Here is a 26,117-nt window from a genome sequence, read left to right as displayed (position 1 = left end):
TTGCAGGAACAGATCTTTTTCAGGAGCTGCACTTTTGCAGATACTGATCTGTTGCATGTGGACAGTGTACATAATCTTTGTGTGCAGCATCTTGCAAAGATTTTATCTGATGGGGAGTTCAGCTCCATAGACTAGACTGTGTAGAGTGTGGCTCTCATACTACATGGAAGGGGGTAAAATTGTTCTGTGTTCTTGCCTTTTCCAAATACTTTTATCTCAAGTGTGTATGCAGCATCACAGGAGCTTCTTGCTCCACACACAGCCCACTGCATACTGAGAGCTGCAGCCACTTATGCAAATCATGCAGGTGAGCCCATTAACCCCTCTCTGCCAGACTCAGGCCTGGGCTTGGAGGAGTAGCGTGTAAGGCCCACTGTTCTCCCAATACACCGCAGTCCTGGATCTCAATCAAATCTGCACTATATTGTTGTTTTTAACGTGCAACAACAGTCACTATCCAGGACTTTTTCCTTCAGATCTATGCCAGAACTCAGGAGAGGTCTGCTAGTACCTCACAAGGGGTATGAAGTATGATGCTAAGTTAGTGTAGGGGCGGTGTGCGGTCTCTTACCGCACCTCCCTTGTGGCTGCGTCCCCCTCCATTCGCCTGTAAATGGCTTCATTATCCTAACATGGTCGGTGCCCTTTAACCCGGTTGCTGCACATGCGCTGTATGCGGAGTCGGCTCCGTAACTGCGCCCCCCACTCATCATAATCATTGTGCGCTGGGGACGCATCAGTGTGCACATTTTTTTTTTTTTTTACCAGTATACAGCTAAGGCTTATTTTCGGAGGAAGGCTTAACTTCGGGGAAACACGGTAGTAGTTTAACTTTTTTAGTCTATTTTTAGTATGCAGCCTATGTCCTCTATACCAGTGTTTCTCAACATTGACAAGGCAAATGCCGGTTATTAAAAAGGAGCTGTCAGCCATACTATCTCAGAAAAAAAACCCACATATATAAGTAGATAACTACTTGCTCTACTTACATAACATATGTATTGCACCATCCACGGTTTGATTTTAGTGATTTTTCTACAGTAAAAAAGTGAAAATCCTTCTTAGCATTTCCCATTTTAACTGTGGCTATTTTGAAGCCAATCCTGATGTCATTTCCTCCTTTACTCTCCTCTGCCTGATTGTGTATGCATTGCCCTTCACTATAGAAAATGCATTGTCTCAGCATGAAAAATATTGGCCAATCAAAGGAACAGAGGTGTGGGAGGGGATAACAGGAGGGAAAGAGGCTTCAGCTAATCAGGCTGCATTAGTTAAGTCTGAGGCTGAAGTAGAGAAGCAAAAAAGGACAGCCCAGCATGCCCTGCAACTTCCTTTTTGTGTACAAAATTTTGTGTGTACCAAATAAGAGCCAGGTAAACTGGAGAATGATCATTTATCAACAAGAAAAGTAATAGTGATTTTAACTTTTGGATTGCCTGGTTAGCATACTTATTACTTGTTTACCAGATAAAAATAAAGAATTGATTTTTTGATTTTATATCCGTCCAGATAGACTGTGCTGGTCCTGCAGCGTGGTGCACGCGATCGGGCGTGCTCCCACTGCCTGCCGCCAGCCCCCCAATCAGTGAATGGGAATATAATTCCCATTCACCGATCTAAGCCTCCCGGAGAAATACCGATGCTTTCTAAGCAGAAAGCGCGGTATTTCTGCCCGGAATTTTTTTTTACAGCCTCCTAATTGTTCCTGGCAGTGTGATCGTATGCTCCAGGAACTTTTTTGACTGTGGCCATCTTGTGGCCAAATAGTAAACTGCACCCACATACATTTTCTAATAAAAATAAAAAATAAAAAAATAAATTACAATTTAAAAAAAAAAAAAAACCTACAAAATAGTTACCTAAGGGTGTAAACTTTTTAAATATACATGTTAAGAGAGCATCTTATTCATTTTTTTTTTTTTTAAATTATAAGCTTGTAAATAGTTATGAACGCAAATTGAAAAAATGTACCTTTATTTCTAAATAAAATATTGGCGCCATAAATTGTGATAGGGACATAATTTAAAAGGCGTAATAAGCGGGACAAATACGCAAATAAAATACATGGGTTTTAATTACGGTAGCATGCATTAATTTTAAACTACAATGGCCAAAAACTGAGAAATATTTTTTTTCCATTTCTTAATCTTCCTGTTAAAATGGATTTAGAAAAAAATAATTCTTAGCAAAATGTACTACTTAAAGAAAGCCTAATTAGTGATGGAAAAAAACAAGATATAGATCAATTAATTGTGATTAGTAGTGATAAAGTTATTGGCGAATGAATGGGAGGTGAACGTTGCTCGGATGCATGAGATTTTCCACACTGTAGGCTGAAGTGGTTAATGACTACTTTGGTCAGGGATCCCCTAATATTGGTAGCTGAATCTCACGTACCCCTTGCCACATGTATATTTAGGATTACTCCTTGGCACATACAGGTCCATCTCAAAAATTTAGCATATTGTGATAAAGTTCATTATTTTCTGTAGTGTACTGATAAACATTAGACTTTCATATATTTTAGATTCATTACACACAACTGAAGTAGTTCAAGCCTTTTATTGTTTTAATATTGATGATTTTGGCATACAGCTCATGAAAACCCAAAATTCCTATCTCAAATAATTAGCATATTTCACCCGACCAATAAAACAAGTGTTTTTAAAACAAAAAAAAGTCAACCTTCAAATAATGATGTTCAGTTATGCACTCAATACTTGGTCGGGAATCCTTTTGCAGAAATGACTGCTTCAATGTGGCGTGGCATGGAGGCAATCAGCCTGTGGCAGTGCTCAGGTGTTATGGAGGCCCAGGATGCTTCGATAGCGGCCTTAAGCTCATCCAGAGTGTTGGGTCTTGCGTCTCTCAACTTTCTCTTCACAATATCCCACAGATTCTCTATGGGGTTCAGTTCAGGAGAGTTGGCAGACCAATTGAGCACAGTAATACCATGGTCAGTAAACAATTTACCAGTGGTTTTGTCACTGTGAGCAGGTGCCAGGTCATGCTGAAAAATGAAATCTTCATCTCCATAAAGCTTTTCAGCAGATGGAAGCATGAAGTGCTCCAAAATCTCCTGATAGCTAGCTGCATTTAACCTGCCCTTGATAAAACACAGTGGACCAACACCAGCAGCTGGCATGGCACCCCAGACCATCACTGACTGTGGGTACTTGACACTGGACTTCAGGCATTTTGGCATTTCCCTCTCCCCATTCTTCCTCCAGACTCTGGCACCTTGATTTCCGAATGACATGCAAAAGTTGCTTTCATCCGAAAAAAGTACTTTGGACCACTGAGCAACAGTCCAGTGCTGCTTCTCTGTAGCCCAGGTCAGGTGCTTCTGCCGCTGTTTCTGGTTCAAAAGTGGCTTGACCTGGGGAATGCGGCACCTGAAGCCAATTTCCTGCACACGCCTGTACACGGTGGCTCTGGATGTTTCTACTCCAGACTCAGTCCACTGCTTCCGCAGGTCCCCCAAGTTCTGGAATCGGTCCTTTTCCACAATCTTCCTCAGGTTCCGGTCACCTCTTCTCGTTGTGCATCGTTTTCTGCCACACTTTTCCCTTCCCACAGACTTCCCACTGAGGTGCCTTGATACAGCACTCTGAGAACAGCCTATTCGTTCAGAAATTTCTTTCTGTGTCTTACCCTCTTGCTTGAGGGTGTCAATGATGGCCTTCTGGACAGCAGTCAGGTCGGCAGTCCTACCCATGATTGTGGTTTTGAATAATGAACAAGGCTGGGAGTTTTTAAAAGCGTCAGGAATCTTTTGCAGGTGTTTAGAGTTAATTTGTTGATTCAGGTTAATAGCTCGTTTAGAGAACCTTTTCATGATATGCTAATTTTTTAAGATAGGAATTTGGGGTTTTCATGAGCTGTATGCCAAAATCATCAATATTAAAACAATAAAAGGCTTGAACTACTTCAAAACTGAAGTAGTTAAAGCCTTTTATTGTTTTAATATTGATGATTGAGTTTTGTGTAATGAATCTAAAATATATGAAAGTCTAATGTTTATCAGTACATTACAGAAAATAATGAACTTTATCACAATATGCTAATTTTTTGAGAAGGACCTGTATATGTTCTTTAGGATTACTCCATAATTGTCTATAAATGCTTTTCTACCATACCTTGATGTGTTTTTTGTCTATGAATACTACTTATGGTTTATGTACAAGTTCATAATTTTGTAATCCCCAAATTTGCTAGAATGGGTTGAAGTATGTTAATATGTCGGCGCTATATAAATACTTAATAATAATAATAAGTACTCCTTCTGCCCTGCTCAAATCTATCTGCATGTGTGTCGCTGCACTTACACTTTTACACAAGGTGCATTCATGTATTTTAGTTTACAAGGCCTCAGGAGCTTTCAGATAATGCAGCGCTGTCTAATGCAGTTTCTGCACTAATTCTTCCATGGCTTAACACACAGAAATAATTTGTACTTCTCTTACAGCCGTATACCGGAATCCAGTACGCTTACCCGCCTAATCCTGCTGCCGCCACCCAACTGCAACCTGTCTCACACATCTATCCTGCTCCTGTGCAGCAGCCAGCACCTTATCAAGGTACGACAAGACACAGAACATTTTATATCGCTGACTCAAAGCACCAGAGCTGCAGCCACTAGGGCATGCGCTTTATAGGCAGTAGCAATGTTAAGGAGTCTTGCCCAATGTCTCCTTACTGAATAGGTGCTGGCTTAGGCTTGGTTTCCACTTGTGCGTTGTGTCAGTTTTTCTGCTCATAAAATTCGCATAAATTTTAAAACTAATGTTAGTCAATGCAGCCGTTTCCACTCTATGCAAATTTTCGTACAAGTTCGTACGCGTGAAAAAAATCTGAGGTCCTGCATCATATTTTCGGACATCGCGTACGATTCGCGTCCAATGCTTTGTATAGGCAGTGCGAATTTTCGCGTTATTTGTGTGAAAATTCGCAGTAAAGCCATGGTTACAGGAAGTTGTCAGTAATCATGACTAAGCTGTTACTAGGCAGATTATGTATATTTAACAAATGCGAATTTTTGTGTACAAAAATTCGCATAAAAACGCGTACAAATTTACATGCGATTTTTCACCAATCAGAAAAATCTTGTAATATATCTTATTTTTTGCAGGCGAAAATGTAACGCTACAGTGGAAACGTAGCCTTACTGAACAGGTAGAGCCGAGATTCGAACCCTGGTCTCCTGAGTTTAAATGGATATGGAGGCATATATTTCTTTCCTGTTAAGCAATACCAGTTGCCTGGCAGCCCTGCTGATCCCTTTGGCTGCAGTAGTGGCTGAATTACACTCATGAAACAAGCATGCAGCTAATCTTGTCAGATCTGACAATAATGTCAGAAACATCTGATCTGCTGCATGCTTGTTCAGGGGCTATGGCTAATAGTATTAGAGGCAGAGGATCAGCAGGGCTGTTAGGCAACTGGTTCTGCTTAAAAGGAAATAAATATGGCAGCCTCCATATACTTCTCATCTCGGGTTCACCTTAAACAATACAATATCCAGCACTGTTTTACGAGACGAGGCTTCTAGACTATTGCCGGCCACCAAACATTTATTTATTTTTATTAAGTACCCCTGAATCATGGTAAAATATATGCAGTGAGTGAAGCCCATGGTTCAAACATTACATATTTCCAATCTGGTATAGTATGAACCAAACCAGTCTCTTCTAAAGCCCAGCTCCCAGTTCACACTTTCTCTTAGTAATCTGCATGGCATGAGATTTAATTGTTTTGATGTTTAAAAGGAACCTGAGGTGAGGGGTGTGGGGGCAATGGAGGCTGCCATATTTGTTTCCTTTTAAACAATACGAGTTGCCTGGCAGCCCTGCTGATCTTTGTCATCAGTAGTGTCTAAATCACACACCTGAAACAAGCATGCAGCTAATCTTGTCAGACTTTGGTCAGAAACATCTGATCTGCATGCTTGTTCAGGGTCTATGGCTAAAAGTATTAGAGGCGGAGGAATCAGCAGGACAGCCAGGAAATATGCATTGCTTAAAGAGAATCTGTACTCTAAAAAGCATACCATTCTATTCGTTATGTTCTCCTGGGCCCCTCTGTACTGTTTCTGCCACTCCCTGCTGCAATCCTGGCTTGTAATTGCCAGTTTTAGGCAGTGTTTACAAACAAAAGACATAGCATGTTATAGGCTGAGAGGAGCCTAGTCTGTGACTCCTACAGAGCCTGCAGGGGGCGTGGAGAGGGTGTGTATAGCTTCTCCCTATTACAGAGTAGCACATTCGTGCCTGAGTGCCTGAACCCGACAAAGCCGTCAGAGGAAAGATTAGATTATATAACAGAGATAATACAGCCACTGTGCAACTAGGAAAGGCTGCAGTAATACACACCACATTAGAACAGGTATAGGAACTTATAGGATAGAAGAAATAAGGCTGAAAATGTTGTTACAGAGTCTCTTTAAAAGGAAAGGAAATAAATATGGCAGCCTCCATATCCCTCCCACTTTGGGTTCCCTTTAAGAAAATGTAAATTATTTTTGCATTCATTAGTGTCTTTCTTTGGAGTTGGGCTTCAAACCACATTCTCATCTGAAATCTGTTTTTTATTTGGGCTGGGCATAACTTGATCTCCAGCTTTTTGCCATTTCTTGGCAAAAAAGTTTCCCCAACATATCAAATGACGCAAGACTTGGCCAGGTCGAGTCGGCCACCGGAGGAGACTGGGAGCCTGCGGAGCGGCGCCGAGGGCACGGTCCTGCCTGCCACGGGCTGGAGGAAGCCCTAGGTAAGTGGATTCGCATTTTTATTTTTTGTATCCACCCTGAACCTTCCCTTTACCGCCGACGGGACTTGTGCAGGAGCAGGGTGAGCAGTTCATCGGCTTTACCCAAATCTGGCAGCTGATTCATATGTATGCTTGGAGTGGTGTGCTGTCCAGCCCTATGAATGTGGAATGTAGAGTCCTTAGCAAGTGGATTGTTCTTCATTACACTGATGTGGCGGGGATGTAAGATTCAGTTCTGACCTGTTCCTGGCTCATTTTGCCTGACCTTGCCCTGAATCTCCCCTTCCTCATTATCCAGCCTCTGGTGACGTCACGTCGTTCCTGATGACGGAAGCCCGGCAGCAGAACACGGAGATCCGCATGGCCATTAGCAAAGTTGTTGACAAGATCGACAACTTGGCCTCCAAAGTACGTCTACCACCCCTTCCACATGTTGCCTTCTGAGTGCTGCCCTGAGTCCCTCCCTCCTTCTCACTTCCTGGTCTTTCTGCTCAGGTGGACAACCTGCAAAAGGAGAACACCTCTGGGTCCTCCCTCCTCCTCCCCGGAATATCCTCCATCACCATGGAGAGCGCCATGATCATGAACAATATCCAGCGCATCGTCCAGGTAATCCGGTGTAATGCTGCAAGGGAGCTTTATTACACCCATATTTATGGGCAGTGGCAAGAAGGATTTATGCTAAGAGGCCCTGTAGTGATATATAGTAGAATGTAAAAAATTATTTAGGATGCCCACTTGTATGGTAATTTTCCTGGTTTCAGCATCAGAAATACTTCCTATTGCTATATATTGCTGTAAATTGGTATGTAGCCCCACCGTCCCAGGGATGCTTGGCCTAGGCTATATAGTTAGTATTATAATTATTTAGTATTAATATAGCGCTGACCTCTTCTGCAGTGCTGTAAAGAGTATATCAGAGTCGTTCTGTATGTATCACAAAGTGTATGTATTGTAGTCTAGGGCCAATTTTGGGAAGACGCTAGTTAAGTTACCTGTATGTGTTTGGGATGTGGGAGGAAACCGGAGTGCCTGTAGGAAACGCACACAGAGAGTACTCACCCCTTACACACTGTTATCAGTCAAACTTTACTAGTGGTTGTGCACATATTACCAAAGTAAAAATTAACTTTAAAGAGAACCCGAGGCGGGGTTCTTACATCGCAATTCTTATACAGAGGCTGGGTCTGCCTATAGAGCCCAGCCTCTGTTTCTAGTTAGTTCCCTCCAAAGCCCCCCCTGCGCTCAGCCAGACCCCATAAAACACAGCCGCGCTATGCGGCTGTGTTAACCTCACGAATTTCAGTCTCGGCTGCTCCCCCGCCTCCTGAATCGCTCCGGTGCCCGCCCGCATCCCTTCCCTCCAATCAGCGGGGAGAGAAGGGACGTGGGCGGGGACCGGAGAGATTCAGGAGGCGGGGGAGAGGCGAGACCGACATTAGTGGGTTAAACACAGCCGGCTGCGACACGCTGCGCGTTTTATGGGGTCTGACAGCGTGCAGGGGGGGCTTTGGAGGAAACGAACTAAGTGAGAACCCCTCCTCTGGTTCTCTTTAAAGGACACCCGAGGCGAAAAAAAACCGAATGAAATAAATGATTATATCTATCTTCCTTCTCCTAAAAATGACTTTTTAAGATATTCCACAGTTTTATTTTATGCTTAAATCTAATTTTTAAATTTTAACTGTTGGTTTTTGCTCAATGACAATTTATTGCAGTATGCCAGAGCTAAAATCTATGAACTATTGACCGATTTTTCTCTTTCCTGTTCTCAAGTCATTTTCTGCTAGGAAAGTGTATTATAGTTGGAATTTCTTATCAGTGAGGGGTCACATTGTAGTCACTTCCTGTCTGAGTCATATACTTACATACCTGATATTTAACTCTTTCAGACAGAGAAAGAAAAAAGGAACACAGCATAGGGATTTGTGTGCTAGGGGCACTGTACATACACATGTCTATCTCATCATGTCATGTGTCACCTCGGGCATCCTTTAAATGGATACTGAAGCGGGAGGGATATGGTGGCTGCCGTATTGATTTCTTTTTAAGCAATACTAGTTGCCTGGCTATCCTGCTGATCCTCTGCCTCCAATCATTTCAGCCATAGACCCTGAACAAGTATATGCAGTAGTTCAGGTGTTTCTGACGTGCTGGGCAGCATGGTGGCGTAGTGGTTAGTGCTCTTGCCTTGCAGCGCTGGGTCCCCGGTTCGAATCCCAGCCAGGTCAACATCTGCAAGGAGTTTGTATGTTCTCTCTGTGAATTGCGTGGGTTTTCTCTGGGCACCCCAGTTTCCTCCCACATCCCAAAAACATACAGATAGGTTAATTGTCTCCCTCCCTAAAATTGGCCTTATAATACATACACTACATGATACATACCTAGACATATGACTATGGTAGGGATTACATTGTGAGCCCCTCTGAGGGACAGTTAGTGATGAGACAATATACTCTGTACAGCGCTGCGTAATATGTCGGCGCTACATAAATACTAAAATTGTCAGATCTGACGAGGAAATACATATGACAGACTCTTTATTCTTCTCACTTCAGGTGTCCTTTAAGTCTGTGTTGCGGACAGATTGAAGAGAATCTGTATTGTTAAAATCGCACAAAAGTAAACATACCAGTGCGTTAGGGGACATCTCCTATTACCCTCTGTCACAATTTCGCCGCTCCCCGCCGCATTAAAAGTAGTCAAAAACAGTTTTAAAAAGTTTGTTTATAAACAAACAAAATGCCCACCAAAACCAGAAGTAGGTTGATGTACAGTATGTCCACACATAGAAAATACATCCATACACAAGCAGGCTGTATACAGCCTTTCTTTTGAATCTCAAGAGATCATTTGTGTGTTTTCCTTCTCCCTGAAGAGTGACAGGCTGATTGTTTCTTCCTGCAGACAGCTCTGCCTTGTCTGTAATTCCTCAGCATGTGACAGCCCAGCTCCTTTCACAGCCTAACAGAGGACGATTTATCCAGCTTGTAAAGCTCTCTTCTCTCACTGAGAGAGCAGAGAGGCTGCCTAATCTAAATAACACACACGGGAGTGTGCATACAGGGGGCGTGGAAGGGGGCGTGCATAACAGATCAACAACACTTAAGAGTTGGCAGCTTTCCAGACACAGGGCGACAAATCCCACAGGGGAAAGATAAGTTGATTTATTACAGAGACGGTGATAGTAGAAAGTGCTGCAGTAAGCCAGAGCACATTAGAATAGGTTTAGGAGCTTGTAGGATAGTAGAAAAAAGGATGACATTTTTGTTAGTCTCTTCAGAGGTTTGAGAAGAATGCCAGAACTGGCTTTGATGAATTAATGTCAAATCTCTGTCTAATCTTAGGAAAATGAGAGACTCAAGCAGGAGGTCCTGGACAAAAGCAGCCGCATAGAGGAGCAAAATGCAAAAATCGGGGAGCTTATTCACCGCAACCAGAGGTAAAACCACCGCAAATGCACATCGCCCTCTCTCCAGGTTAAGGTCGCATTCACAGTGGGATGTTTTGGTCGTACCTAATAAAGTCTTATAACGCAGCTTACTGCACTGCAATGCTAATCCAGTGCGACGTTAAAGTCGCATTGAAATTGTTGCGTTGTGGTAACTCACTGCTTGCAGTGCCTTACCTCTTAACACAAACACGATGCGACTTTAACGTCGCGTTAAAACACAACGTCCCACTGTGAATACAGCCTTATAGGGAACCTAAAGTGAGAGGGACATGGAGGCTGCCATATGTATTTCTCTTTAAACAATACCAGTTGCTTGGCAGTTCTGCTGCTTTTTCTGGCTGAAGTTGTCTCTGAATCACACACCTGAAACAAGCCTGCAGCATGCTGAGCGGGAACAGGTCTTCCCTGAGCCAAAGTGCCTGTATGTGAATGAACATGACTTCAATCGGGAGCCATGTTAATTCAAAAGAATGAAAGTAAAAAAGTGTAGTACAAAAAAAAAAAAAAAAAAAAAAAGGCTAAACACTTCCTGGTAGCCCAGGATAGTGTGTAGCCCCATCTTTGGACCAAAGAGGAAAATAAAAATGCATTAAAAATGTACTATAGCTATTAACCCCTTCTAACCCACCTTCCCCATAGTTACCAAAATTAAGTAACCGCATAAAAATACATAAATAGTTACCTTAGGGCAGTGGTCCTCAAACTAAGGCCCGCGGACCACATGTGGCCCCCCGAGGCTTTTTTACCACACACACACACACACACACACACACACACACACACACACACACACACACACACACACACACACACACACACACACACACACACACACACACACACACACACACACACACACACACACACACACACACACACACACACATATACACACACCACACACACCACACACACCACACACACCACACACACCACACACACCACACACACCACACACACCACACACACCACACACACCACACACACCACACACACCACACACACCACACACACCACACACACCACACACACCACACACACCACACACACACACACACACACACACACACACACACACACAGTATTATAGATGTGGTCAGCTACATTTTTAAATATTGGTGGTTCACATATAGAATGAAGCCAGAAAGCAGTAATTCGTTGGTTTCCAATTAAATTCCACATCAGGTGACACTGTTGACCAATTGGACTGAAGGTTGTCACCTTAGTATGCATCACTGTCTGGCCCGCAAAGACTTCTATGTATACTCCGGCCCCCCAGCAGTCTGAAGTATGTTGACCCCGCCCTCGACCCAAAACGTTTGGGGACCCTTGCCTTAGGGACTCAGCTTTTTTAATATGTATGTCATGAGGTTATATTTCTGTTGCAAATGAGGGCTTGTGATTATTGATAGGGTACAAAAAACACTACAGAAAAAAACACCTTTATTTCCAAATACTGTAAAAATATTTTACTAGGAACATAGTTTTAAATGTTATCATACCCAGGACAAATGGGAAAATTATGTTTTTATCTACAGTAGCATTGTTTATCTTAAAACTATAGTGGATGAAATAGGAGAAATAGTGTAATTTTCATCTTTTTCCTCGTTTTTCCCTGTAAAATGCATTGAAAAGAATTACTGAAAACAAGTACCACCTGCAAAAAGTCTAGATCTAGATCATTTTGGTGTGATGCAATTATTGGCGAATGAATGGGAGGAGTGCTGAAGTGTGAACATTACTTCATCCTTAAAGAGGAACTCCAGCCTAAACAAACATGCTGTCATTAAAGGGATACTGTAGGGAGGTCGGGGGAAAATGAGTTGAACTTACCTAGGGCTTCTAATGGTCCCCCACAGACATCCTGTGCCCGTGCAGCCACTCCCCAATGCTCCGGCCCCGCCTCTGGTTCACTTCTGGAATCTCAGACTTTAAAGTCGGAAAACCACTGTGTCTGCGTTGCCGTGTCCTCGCTCCCGCTGAGGTCACCAGGAGCGTACTGTGCAGACACAGACCATACTGGTCTTGCGCAGTAGGCTCCTGGTGACATCAGCGCGAGCGATGACACGGCAACACAGGCGTAGTGGTTTTCCGACTTTAAAGTCTGAGATTCCAAAAGTGAACCGGAGGTGGGGCCGGAGCATCGGTGAGTGGCTGCGCGGGTACAGGATGTCTGCAGGGGATCATTAGAAGCCCCAGGTAAGTTCAACTCATTTTCCCCCGACCCCCTACAGTATCCCTTAAGTTACATTAGTTATGTTAATTAAAATAGATAGGTAATATAATCTCTTACCCACCCTGTTTAAAGGAACGGGCAAATGTTTGTGATTTCATGGGTGCAGCCATCTTTTTGGTTGAAAGGATGTGACAGGGAGCATGAGACAAAGTTCCAACTGTCCTGTGTGCTGATCATCCCTCCCAGCTGCTAGGCAACGAGAACATCATCAGAAATCCCATTATGCTTCACACAGCATCAGGGTAAAAATGCCAATGCCTGGGCAATTTTCTTTGATTGGGTGGATTGTGCAGCTAAAAATGAGGCTTTGGTAAGAAAAACAAAGTTCTGATTCGGTGAAACTGTTAAGGAAACTCTAAGCCTTTTCAGTGCTGCTGAGTAGATTTTTAGTCCGGAGGTTCACTTTAAAGGGAACCTGTACGGAGTACAATTATTTAAAATAAACACATGAGGTAACTTCAAATGAACATTACATAGTTACCTTGCCATCAGTTCCCCTCAGAAGCTCACCATTTTCTTCTGACAATGATCCCTTCCAGTTCTGACAACATTTTGTGTTAAATATATCAGTTGCTGTCAGTTATAGCTGAGTGGACCACTGATGTGCCCGGTAATGTCCATGCTTCCCTATGGCTCAAGTGGGCAATATTACAGTTTAACAGTGTGCTGACCAGGAAGCTGTTATGGGGTAATGACTATTTTCAAAATGGTGGACGGAGAATTCCCTTGATCACAGTGGACAAACAGGACGCAGGAGAGGAGAAAGAGATTGAGGAGTAGATTACACAGGAGGTGAGTATGACTTGTGTATGCTTATTTTGACTTTTAATTTTCAGTTCAGGTTTTCTTTAAAGAGAAACTCCAGTGAACATTTTACTGTTGGCAGGTGATGTAGCTGCTGCATGGTTTTTGGCAGTTGGAAACCGCTGTAAACAGCTATTTTCCACAATGCAACAAGGTTCCCAGACAGGAAACTTCCAAAAGTTCAAACTTTTCTTGTGGGAGGGGTTTCCTGTGGGAGGGGTTTCACCCCAATATCAAGCATACAGCGCCCCCTGATGGTCTGTGTGTGAAAAGAAATAGATTTCTCATGTAAAAGGGGGTATCAGCTACTGATTGGGATAAAGTAAAATTTTTGCTCTGAGTTTCTCTTTAATTACCACACCACCTTTATTTTTGTAATTCGAGCTCCGGCTTTTCGCCTGGCGCCTGAAGTGCACTGTATCTATCGTAATTTGGGCTCGGGCTTTTGCACAGTGAGTATTTCGAGCTATGGCAGGCAGCTCCCAGATGCTCCATGTGGTACCCAAAGTTACTGTTTCGATAACTAGGTCCTCATTGCTGCAGAGCCACAGAGCTGACTGCGGTGTCTGTGTTCTCTGGACAGGTACGTGGAGCAGAGTAACATGCTAATGGAACAGAGGAATGACTCTCTGAAGACTTCCTCAGACAACACACAAGCTAAAATGCTGCACGCCATGCAAGAAAAGGTACGTTAGTATCGCAGCCAGTACTCGTGTCACCCCTGCCACAGGGCAATGGTATAGTCCAGAGCACAATCGGCTGTTCAAACTGAAATGGTTATGTTAAACTCAGCTAACTCAACTGTAGATTTACTGACTTTTGCTAGTGAAGTGATGTGTCTGTTGCTATGGAGGGGGCAGAGGGACAACGCACTACAGAGCGCTGTCACGAGGGCAGGGTATATAGGAGGAACCGAGATCTGGGGCTGTTATGATGATCAGGGTTGCTAAAGATCCCACATGATGGATGTTTAGGTGGCACAAGCTAGATTCTTACCGGAGGCTGTCTTTACTGGCTGCCACAGCCAAGACTAATCTAGTGTTTGTAGGTAGCTAATGGCACCCCTGAACTGGGGACAAAAAGAAATGTCTGAAGCGCAAACCCCCTCCCCCCCCCCCCGACACAGTTTAGAATCGCTCTGCACCGCTTGGAGCAACTTCCGGGGGGGGGGGGGGGTACACCCCTGAGGACAAGAGCAACGCCGGGACATGTCTAAATAGGCAATCTAGCCCATCAACTGGAAGCCTACTGTACAAGTGTTCACCAGTGGCTTCTCAGCCACAGAGGGGAGGGTGCTGCATATTAGAGGGCTGGTAGTTTTGTCACAATCTGGTTGTGAGAGTCAAAGTCTTGTTTGGGCTTCTGCTATGTTGCTGGATGTAATCTATTTCTCTGCTTAACTTGTGTATATTTATCTTTATTAGTGAGTGGTGAATCTGTGAGCTTTGTGTGTCTGTTGGTGCTGGGAGATCCCGCATGTGGTGTGTAGAGGTGTTCTCACTTCTTTGCTGTACAAGAAAACCTGCTTGTCTGTCGTAAACTCTTATTGGCTGGCTTTTTTTTTGACTGTGCCTGCTTTCTCTTTCCCAGCATGCTTTGCACATAGATGAGGGCATCTACCAGGTGAGGTTTGGGGGCTTCTCTCTTCCTTCATCTACCTTCGCTGCTTGTTTCAGTTTGTCTTTCCATTATCACTACATCTCAGTAAAGTCCATCTCGTCATCATTTTTAGAGTAATTGGCATTAGCCCACCTAAAAAGGATATTTCAGTTCTTAATGGATTCAGGAATGAACCAATAGGGCTTGATTCACAAAAGGGTGCTAACAAAGTTAGCATGTGTAAAAGCTTTACGCATGCAAACCATTATGCGCGCATGTTTTCGCATGAAAAGTTTAGCACTCGTGTGCTAACGCCGTGTGCACATGAAGGTTTACTGTTTATTGTCCTCAGAGGAGCTCTCACGCTAATCCTACCATAGTCCTAGTGTAATGTCCTACTATATTATTCTGTATTTATATAGCACTGTCATCCTCTGCAGCACTTTACGCAGTACATAGTTATGTCACTGACTGTCCCTCAAAGGTGCTCACAATCTAATCCCTGCCATAGTCATAATCTAAAGTCCTGCCATATTACTATTGTGTATATAGCACTGACATCTCCTGCAACACTTTACAGAGCACATAGTCATGTCACTTACTGTCCTTATCCCTGGTCACGTTAGCCAGCCAGTATCCATCCATCCATCCATCCATCTTTAACTGAAATACTAGTTTGGGGTGTGTCATCCTTCTGGTGGCTATGGTCACCCTCTAGTTACCCCTTCCTGCAGTCTCACCCCGGTGACTGATGCATGACCTGAGCTCTGTATGTGTCACAGGCTAAGGTGGCGGAGGAGCTGTCGGCTGCGACCGGCCAGGTGTCCCGTCTGCAGCTGGAAGTCACGGCTCACCAGAAGAGGGAGATGGAGCTGCGGACTCAGCTGGCGGCGGCCCAGCAGGAGGCTGAGAAATGTCGCACTGAGCTCACATCTGTACAGGTGCAGCTCATAGGTTAGTTCATCCTCCGCACCTGCTGGGGGCAGTAGAGCACAGCTTTCAGTCCTGCATGTAATAGTTATATTACTGTTCCAGAGGTGAAGGAGGCATCAGAGCAGACCAGGAATCGGGCCAAGACCGAGAAGGAGAGCCGGCGGAATCTGGAGCTGAGGCTGGCGGCGCTGGAGGAGGAGGTCTCTGACTTGAAGGTGGAGAAAGAAAACTTGGAAAAGGTGATTAACTTTGTCCTTATTTGCATCAGATTCTAGACTTTAAACTGCTTTCCAGTTATTTTCTCTATTAACCCAACCTGCACCACTTAAAGGGAACCAGAGATGAACGTTCACACAAAATAAACATATCAGTTGATAGCTTGTAAAGAATAAATGCTCTACCTGATAATTTTGCCACTCTGGTGTGCCTTTTTGAGTGTTTTTTTTATCCATTATTACTCCAGGAAATATCCAATATGGCCGCCGGCTCATACCTGTTCTGCTTCCAGGTTATGAGCTGTTCTGGATGTGCGGTCTAGCCTCTATGAGACTATAGACAAGCAGGGCTGCTGCAGCCTTTCATCTGTCTGCTTTCAACTATTATTTTGGTATGCTATGTGGCTGCCTGTAGGAATTGTCTCTCATAGAAATGAAACTTCATACAGTAGATGACTGGCTGCACACTGCACACAGATGCACTGTTTCAGAGCTTCTTTCTCGGCAGCAGCAGCCCCTCCTATGTCAACAGCTCAGAGTATGAAATCTGAGCCAGGAGGGCGAAGGCTTGGGCTTGAAAAGACTCCACAGAAGAGTGACTCAGCTATAATGATTCCAGGTCAAACCTCGACTGAATAGTCGGTGGATTCTTATCACAGTTGATAACAGATACATTAGACTGAGAAGAATAAAACTAAAAGCAGGGTAGGTGTTTACTGTCATGTTCCCACTGATAAATGTAATAAAATACATGAGGGTGCTTCGTCTCTGGTTCTCTTTAAGTACTCAACAGAAGGAACGCACCCCTCTTAACCACTTGAGGACCGTGGTGTTAAACCCCTTCCCCCTAGTGACCAGGCTATTTTTTACTAAAATGGTCACTGCAGCTTTAAAGGAGAACTGTAGTGAGAGGTATATAGAGGCTGCCATATCGATTACCTTTTAACCTACCCGGCATTCTATTAACCAGTTCACCCCCAAGGGTTTTTATCCTAACGGACCAGAGCAATTTTCAGTTGTCAGCGCTCCTCCCTTTTATTCCCTAATAACTTTATTACTACTTATCACAAGAAAATGATCTATACCTCGTTTTTTTCGCCACCAATTAGGCTTTCTGTGGATAGTACATTTTGCTAAGAATTTTTTTATTCTAAATGCATTTTAATGAGAAAAACAGAAAAAAAAAGAAAAAAAAATCATTATTTCTCAGTGTTCAGCCTTTATAGTTTTAAAATTAAACATTCTCCTGTGGATAAAACAAACACGTTTTATTTGCCCAGTGGTCCCGATAATTAAACCGTTTAGATTATGTCCCTACCACAATGTATGGCGACAGTATATTATTTTGAAATATAAGTGGTTATTTTTCTGTTTGTTCTGGCCATAATTACAAGCCCCTATGTAATAAATTAAAATTAATTTTCCCCCATAAAATATAGAATAAAAAAAGCTGAGTCCCTAAGGCAACTATTTATTTATTTTTTTTAAGCTGATTTTTTTTTTTTACAAGTGTTTTTTTTGGGGGGGAGGGTTGGAAGTGTAATTTTATTAATGATGTGTATATACTTGAAAATGTATGTATTTTGTAAGTGTAATATACTTTTTGGCCACAAGATGGCGCTGGTGAACACTCATAGGACGTGTTCACTTTTTTTTTTTTTTTTTTTACACACTTTATTAAACTGTTACATTTCCTGTTTATGTGAATGGACGCAGCCGCTGTTCGCGGTCACGTCCATTCACTCCAGGCACTGCGATTGGGTAGAGGACTGTTCAGTCCTCTTCCCCAATCGCCCAGCACGGGATCCCGACGGTAATGGCGGCGGTAGCGGCGGACACACGGCGGTAGCAGCGGCGGGAATGCGCGACGTATTAAAACGTCATGTTGCTGTTAATAGCGGTAAGCATGACGTTTTAATACGTTAGGATGGCGGTAAATGGTTAAGATCGCCAGGCTGGCGACCGGACGTTTTTTTTTTTCTTAAAAAAAAACTTTTTCATGCAGCCAACTGAAAGCGATGAGCGGCCCTTCCTGTTTTGCTTTCCTCGTCGCCATGGCGACGAGCGGAGTGACGTCCTGACGTCAGCCGCCTCCGATCCAGCCCTTAGCGCTGGCCGGAACTGTTTGGTTCGGCTGCGCTGGGCTCGGGCGGCTGGGGGGAACCTCTTTCGCGATGCACGCGGCGCATCGCCGCGCTGCGGCGGCAATCAGGTGGCACACGTGGCTGGCAAAGTGCCGGCTGCGTGTGCTCCTTTTTATTTGGTGAAAATCGGCCAAGCAGGGCCTGAGCGGCACCCTCCGGCGTCACTGGACGAGCTCAGCTCGTCCAGAACGCTAAGGAGGTTAAGCAACACCAGTTGCTTGGCTATCCTGCTGATCCTCTGCTTCTAATACTTTTAGTCATAGGCCCAGAACAAGCATGCAGCAGATCAGGTGTTTCTGACATTTTTGTCAGATCTGACAAGATTAGCTTCATGCTTGTTTCTGGTGTGATTCTGCAGGCAGATAGCTCAGCAGGACAGCCAGGTAACTGGTATTGCGTAAAAGGAAATTAATATGGCAGCCTCCATATACCCCTCACTACAGTTCTCCTTTAAAGTCTGAAACGCCTGATCTGCTGCATGCTTGTTCAGGGGCTATGGCTAATAGTATTAGAGGAAGAGGAACAGCAGGGCTGCCAGGCAACTGGTATTGCTTAAAAGGAAATTAAACATGGCAGCCTCCATATACCTCTCTCTTCAGCTCCCCTTTAATGGTTTTCTGGGAGCACATAAAGGGTTAACCTCCTGTGTTTACATATTAGCAGAGAACCTTGGCACAGTTCAGACAGAGCTGAAAGCCTTGATTTACACTTGCTGAATACTTTAAAATATGGGAGATTTAGGCAGGCTTTTCTCTTTGTGAAAGCACACAGGGTGGATTTCTCTGTGTTCTTATCTCCTGTGCACGAGTTTACTTCTGCTTGAAATGCCTCCACTTGGACAACCAGTGCCAGGGAAGATGCTGGCGCTATATAAATCAATAATAATTCTAACCATGTGACTTCATCCTCAGAGTTTACTTTTTATCTCCTCCTTGCACTAGTGCTGGGTTCACACTGTCCCTATTCCGCCTGTTGCTGGGCTGTTAAAGTACAAGCGACACCCATGCTAACCTAGAAATAAAAAACACATACTGTATATAAGTAGATAAATACTACTTCTACTTAGATAACAGATGTATTGTGCTATCCACGTACTGATTCCTGTGAATTTTACAATGGAAAAGCAGAAAATCCTATTCTAGGCAGTGGCCATCTTGCCAAGCTAATGCTGACATCATATCCTCCCTGACTTTTGTCCCCCCCCCTTCTCTTGCTCATTGTGTATTCATTAGCTGCCCTCCTCCCAGAGTCTTCAGAGACTCACACTGAGGTGTATACTAGGAACTGCACTTTCTTATCCTCCAATCGCTGAGTCACCTCAGCTTTGCTTGTAAACACAAGTGAGCAGAGGTGTTTCAGATAAGAAGCTGGCAGGGAAATAAATGGAAGAGGAGGAATATATTATAGATAAAAATAACTCCCAGCATTCAACTCGTTGTCACTGTTTGGCACTAGGGCCAGTGCTCCTAACGTATGTGATAACTACAAACCATAAGAGAAGAAAAAGTTTTGCAAGTTTTGAATGCAGGATTAGAATCTTTATCACTTAATACACTCAGACCAGTTGCTGTTGAAATTAGATTTTTATGGTGACAATACCGCTTTAACACAGGAATGAACTAGAGGGAGGTGGTGTCACAGGCTTCTCACACCCCTCCCAGATCCTCACACACCAAAGGCCAGAAGAACACTGCAGCTCTATAGGTTATTATTGATTTTTTTTTTTAAGCGCCAACATGTTCCGTGGCTCTGTACAGAATAAGAAACAAAACATGGGGTACATAATAATACAGACAGTGGTATATATGTTACGGCCAGAACTAGAAGTGGCCGGCCACTTCGGGTTCTGGCCGGCCAATGTGCGAACTGGCCGCTGCGCTGCGGCCAATGTGAGAAATGCAACAATTCCTGTAAGGTTAATGTTATGTTGTGGCCGCAGCGCAGCGGGCAAATGTATCACATCTTACTTTATTCAATGACATTAAGCCGCCGGCTTTTTCTCTGCCTCTCTCCTCCCCCCGCTTCTCTCTCCTTCTCTTATGGGCAGCCGGAAGGGACACGCGTGTCCCCGAGAGTCGTTCCTCGCGGCAGGAGAGCAGAGCGGGGAGGCTGCAGACATTGCTTCTGTCAGCACCCGCTCTGCAAGAACGGCAGGATTCCCCTGCCGCGACGAACGACTCCGGAGGAGAGAGAGGCGGGGGGAGGAGAGAGAGGCAGAGAAAAAGCCGGGCGGCTTAATTTCATTGAATAAAGTAAGATGTGATACATTTGCTTGCCCGCTGCCACAACATAACATTAACCTTACATGAATTGTTGCATTTCTCACATTAGCCGCAGCGCAGCGGCCAGTTCGCACATTGGCCGGCCAGAACCCGAAGTGGCCGGCCACTTCTAGTTCTGGCCAAACTTCGGGTTCTGGCCGTAACATATACAAAATATGGACATGGGTACATAATAATACAGACAGTGGTATATACAAAATATGGACATGGGTACATAATAATACAGACAGTGGTATATACAAAATATGGACACGGGTACATAATACAGAATTGGTAGACACAATAATTACAGTGACAAATGTAACACGATGAACAAAATGTACAACAGATTCCAAGACACAGAAGAGTGAGGTCTGGTTCTCATTGGTGGAAAAAAAACCGGTCCGTTCGCGAATCCTAACGAAACGTCCCTAACTGATGCAAACGGATCCAATGTTAACCTATGGATCCGTTCACATTGGTCTCTTAGAACGGATCCATTCCGCTTGATCCGAAAATTTGGTTCTGCAGCAATTTTTCCAGACCGCTGAGCCCATCGGAATGGAAACGGAAGCTGAAGCACTGCATTGGGGGCAATGAGAAAATGGAACTTTCTTCACACTAGTGAAAAAACGGAAGGTTCTAGCCAGCAAAATCCACTGGGGGGGATGGGATATGGGGAAATGGAACGGAAGCAGCTGAGCGGCAACAGAGTGAAAATGGATCTGATCAACCATAATCTGATCAGTTTTCACAGATTAATTTGCCACTTAATTGCCAGTGTAAACTGGGCCTGAGAGAGCCCTACCCTTCCAAGCTTACTACTGTGACAATCCAGCCCCGCGATCCCGTCGAGATCTGCTCCCGTTAGCGTACGCAGGAAGTACGGGCGCAGACGGACAACGAGACCGGTTGCTGGATCGTCAGAGGGAAGAAAGTAAAGGGCGACAGAGCGTGCCAATCCCGTCTAATCTGCTCCCGTTAGCATACGCAGGAAGTATGGTGAACAGACTGACAATAAAGATTGGTCGCGCAGCTGCCGACAATATGTAATGGGACAAACATCCACCAATCCCGTATTACTAGGCCACTGTTGCCATGCAGGTCTCATGCACTAGAGACTGCTGGAGGCAAATTCACTGTGTGCGTAGTAAACGGTTAAGATTGGTTGGAGGTGCCCATACATGTACAATTCTGATTGTATATACAATCGGTAAACTAAAAATATCGATTTCGCGCTGGAAATCGGGTAAACTGCCACCACTGTCTGATTGGATGAATGGAGCAGACAGTCTCCAACTGGGGCGAGGAGACCCCAACACTATCATAATAAGGTAGCCAGCCCAATCACGTTCAACACGCTCCAGTCACCGTTTGGGGAATAGTCACTTCCGACGGCTTAAAGACTGTGAGCAATGTGACGTTAAAGAAAGGCTACTGGGTCCCTATATGATGCAATCTCGAATTGTGTTTACACTCGAGAAACTAAAGTTATCGATTTCGCACAGGAAATCTGGTACTAGCTAATCCTAGAAGGAAGAAACGGTTATTTACAACCTAGCTAGCAAATCAACAATTTATAAGCAAACCATAAAACAATGCGGTAGTATGACTGACTCTTCAGAGGGCAGATTCGTTATAGCAGCAATCAGATGACCAGAACAGGCACAAGACTGAACGATAAAAATCGTTAGTTTATTTCTAAACTACATACACACAGCTTATTTTAGAACAGATTGATTGACCGAGAGAAAAGAGGAAAAGGAACAGAATGTCTGAATATACACAGTTCAAATACCGTTATTGGTAGTCCATGCGGCAATCGCAAGTCTTTGGCGTAATGTCCAAAATGGCGGTTGCCATGCGGCCAACAGGCCTTTGTTAGAAAGTTCCAAGATGGAGGTTTTGGCCCGTGTCCTTGCGGGCTGCCAGGATGTTACTAGGCATCAGATTGAAGGTAAAGGACCCAGAGCTTTCTGGGCTCTGTCTGGTTATAGCCCCCACTCCAGCAAGGAGGGGTTAGGGGGCGTGGATCACACACCTCTTTGGAATAGGAGATCTCTGCCCCTCTCATGTTCAAGTTTAACTGCTGCGCTCACCAGATTCTGTACCTAGTTTTTTGAAAGGCTACAGTTTATCTTACAAAAGTCCTCAAGAATTAATTCAGAAGGTATTTTCCATCCACCTTTAGGATCACTGTTAGAGGTTCAGTGGGAGAATACAGTTGAATTCACCACTCCTAGAAAAATAAAAAAATTCTCCACATAGGGTGATAACGTTCAGATTATCAGTAGTATGCAACACGCCACCCAAAAGTGCTCCAGTGAATTGTGAAGGCTGATGTCATAAATTCATAGACCCACACCCCTTCTCCTTATATGCTCACCGAATTCAGACCACCTTAATTAATGGTGGATTTTAGGCAGTGTTCATATCCATATGTACATGGTAAAGTCCTGCAAGGAAAGCAATTCTCGACATAGGGTAATACTGTTCAAATAGAATTAAATTAAAATGAACTCCTCAGTGGTGTCACTTTGTGAAAACTGTGCTCTCATTCCATGCCGTGGGGGTCCCACTCCCTACACAACAATATGCTCACCAAATAGAGCCCACCTCTATAGACAGGTGGAAACAGCGCTCAGTACAGCCTTGCGAACAAAATTCTCTCACTCCTGTTCATAAAATTTAACCTCTCCTGAGGTCTTTTATTCCGATAGATCTCAAATAAAACTAATAAAAGAAAAAGAAAACGTAGCGTAAAACTGCAAATGCTTGCCTCTGGACGCACATAGAAACACACTTACTCATCCAGGGCAAGTTCAAGCATGTCACAAATCACTTCCACCGATGCCCATCCGCTGAAGTATGAAGGATGTCCCGCTCCGCGGCGTCCCGCTCTATTCCTTCCTCCAGCCGAATAGCTAATGTGATTCCGCGCTAGTAACGGTGACCGGCCGGTCCACTCGCTTCCGGGTGTGCGCGTGACTTCAGACGTTACGCTCCGTCCTACGCGTTTCGTCCTCACGCCGGACTCATCAGGGGCTCCCTGATGTTCCAAGATGGAGGTTTTTGCCCGTGTCCTTGCGGGCTGCCAGGATGTTACTAGGCATCAGATTGAAGGTAAAGGACCCAGAGCTTTCTGGGCTCTGTCTGGTTATAGCCCCCACTCCAGCAAGGAGGGGTTAGGGGGCGTGGATCACACACCTCTTTGGAATAGGAGATCTCTGCCCCTCTCATAGAGACAAAAATTTACCTGAATCATAAGTGTGCTCATCTGCAAACCGTACAAGTTAGGTTAAATCTAATAACATTTTTAGGTTTGTCAGAATTTATCAAGAACGTTGATACCAAACTTGGGGGATCAGACCCCTGGGGTATTAGAGGGTGATTTTAAAACAATCTTACGCTAGATCTGGCAGTCCGATTGGTCCGTAAACCTGTCAGAACCAGCACCCTGTGGAATCCCACAACCTGTGCAGATTTCATGGGCAGGGAGATCTGCTATGCCAGGAATTATGAAGGAAATATGGAGAACATATGAATATTGGGATTCCTGAGGTCACAGCAGGTCAGCTGCTTCCAGAGAGAAACTGATAAGATCTGGGCATTTGCTAGTTCTATGTGGAGGTGAGAATGTTAGAGACACCATTCTGCCAGAAACTTGGGGTTTACGATATATGTCAGCCTTATCTGTGATTTATGGGCTGTATAACCCCCAGCAAGGCTAGGTGACAAATTCCACCCTTGGAGGGAAGCTATGTAATTAGAAGCTACCAAAGAGCCAGGGTTTGTTAGCATTTGACCAGGGAGAGGAACTGTTAACCCCTGGCTCCCCTGATCTTCTTATAAACCAAGCCTTTCCCTCTGCTGTCACTTTTTAATAGTTGCGACAGGGAATATTTTATAAGGCTCTAACTACTTTTTTAGGACGAATAAACGTTGATTCGTCACAACTACCCACTGGAATAAGTAAGAAACAAGAGTTGGGGTAGTATATAATATGTAGTATACAATTTAGCTAGAGGCACTAGTGAGTGACTGATGTGTGGTGGAAAGTATTCCAGAGGAGAGGTGAGGCATGTGAGAAATCTTGTATACATGAATGCGAGGAGGAGATTCTAGAGGAGGACAAAAGGAGGTCATGTGTAGATCTGAGATTGCAGTTGGGTTGGTATCTGGAGACTAGTGAGGAGATGTACCGGGAGAGAGATTGTAGAGAACTTTGTAGGTTAGTGTTAAGAGTTTGAAATTGATCCTCTGGCTAATTAACAACCAGTGAAGAGCTTGACAGAGAGGAGTGAGAAGAAATGTGAATGAGTTAGCTTAGTCAGTACAAGGAGCAGTGGTTGAACAGCGAGGAGAACGCCAGCGCATACCACTAAAGCTGCATCCGAAATGACCACCAGCTCAGTGTGCAGCACCTAAATAGATTTTCTGCACACTTTGCATTCAATTCAGATACAAATCATATGCAAATCTGCTACTACTTATTATGCAAACAGGAAACTCAGGAGGAGGGGCTGGGAGCAGCTAACCTGACAGTTACATAGTTACAAAGTTAAGGAAAGGTGGGGGGAAAGGCTGCGCGCCCCTAAACACATGTTGCAATTGAATGGTTAATCGCACAGGCATACACCGCCTCTGCTAGACTGAAAAATGCATGCCCTGCATCCAAGACAAGTGCTAACATTTATTAAACTGCATCCGAAATAAATGTTAGCACTTGTCTTGGATGCAGGGCATGCATTTTTCAGTCTAGCAGAGGCGGTGTATGCCTGTGCGATTAACCATTCAATTGCAGCATGTGTTTATGGACGCGCAGCCTTTCCCCCCACCTTTTCTTAAGGAGCAGTGGTGTTCACTGATAAGTGAGTAATGAAGGTATTTTCAACCATTAACCACCTGGGCGGTATGGACGAGCTCAGCTCGTCCATCACCGCCGGAGGCTGCCGCTCAGGCCCTGCTGGGCCGATTTGCGCCAAATAAAGAGCAGCACACGCAGCCGGCACTTTGCCAGCCGCGTGTGCTGCCCGATCGCCGCCGCTCTGCGGCGATTCGCCGCGAGCAGCGGCGAAAGAGGGTCCCCCCAGCCGCCTGAGCCCTGCGCAGCCGGAACAAAAAGTTCCGGCCAGCGCTAAGGGCTGGATCGGAGGCGTCTGACGTCAGGACGTCGGCTGACGTCCATGACGTCACTCCGCTCGTCGCTATGGCGACGGTGTAAGCAAAACAAGGAAGGCCGCTCATTGCGGCCTTCCTTGTTTATTCTGGGCGCCGGAGGCGATCGGAAGAACGCCTCCGGAGCGCCCTCTAGTGGGCTTTCATGCAGCCAACTTTCAGTTGGCTGCATGAAATAGTTTTTTTTTAATTTAAAAAAAACCCTCCCGCAGCCTCCCTGGCGATCTTATCAGAACGCCAGGGTGGTTAAAAGCTTTTAATATAGGTTATATCACTAGGGCAGGAAAGCTGTAAGGAGGGGAGATTGTCTCTCACTGTACCTGTGTATTTACAATAATGTCCTGCTTTGCGGTGCAGAGTCTTGCAGACAGGAAGAGGAAGTCTCAGCAGGAGCGGCAGCGGGCGGAGGAGGAGCTTGAAGACTTGCGGAGGAACTTCCAGGAAGAGACTGAGAATCTGAGGCAGTTGCTGAAGAAAACCCGCGAGCAGGCTGCCCAGGAGCAGGTGAGCAGGAGTGATATGAAA

General features: G+C 44.5%; 1 protein-coding gene across 1 annotated transcript in view; it reads left to right on the top strand.

Annotated features, from left to right (window-relative positions):
• Positions 1–26,117, top strand: part of FKBP15 (FKBP prolyl isomerase family member 15) — a 104,710-nt gene that overhangs the window by 57,377 nt on the left and 21,216 nt on the right. The window contains exons 14-21 of the mRNA XM_068247990.1: positions 4,469–4,580; positions 7,067–7,176; positions 7,264–7,377; positions 10,116–10,210; positions 13,846–13,948; positions 15,644–15,815; positions 15,897–16,033; positions 25,950–26,096. Of these exons, the coding sequence (XP_068104091.1) occupies positions 4,469–4,580; positions 7,067–7,176; positions 7,264–7,377; positions 10,116–10,210; positions 13,846–13,948; positions 15,644–15,815; positions 15,897–16,033; positions 25,950–26,096 (990 nt within the window). The remainder of the gene's footprint in view (positions 1–4,468; positions 4,581–7,066; positions 7,177–7,263; positions 7,378–10,115; positions 10,211–13,845; positions 13,949–15,643; positions 15,816–15,896; positions 16,034–25,949; positions 26,097–26,117) is intronic.

The sequence above is a fragment of the Hyperolius riggenbachi genome, chromosome 8 (genome assembly GCF_040937935.1).
Source record: "Hyperolius riggenbachi isolate aHypRig1 chromosome 8, aHypRig1.pri, whole genome shotgun sequence".
Classification (NCBI taxonomy): domain Eukaryota; kingdom Metazoa; phylum Chordata; class Amphibia; order Anura; family Hyperoliidae; genus Hyperolius; species Hyperolius riggenbachi.
This window is presented reverse-complemented; position numbering and strand designations above follow the sequence as displayed.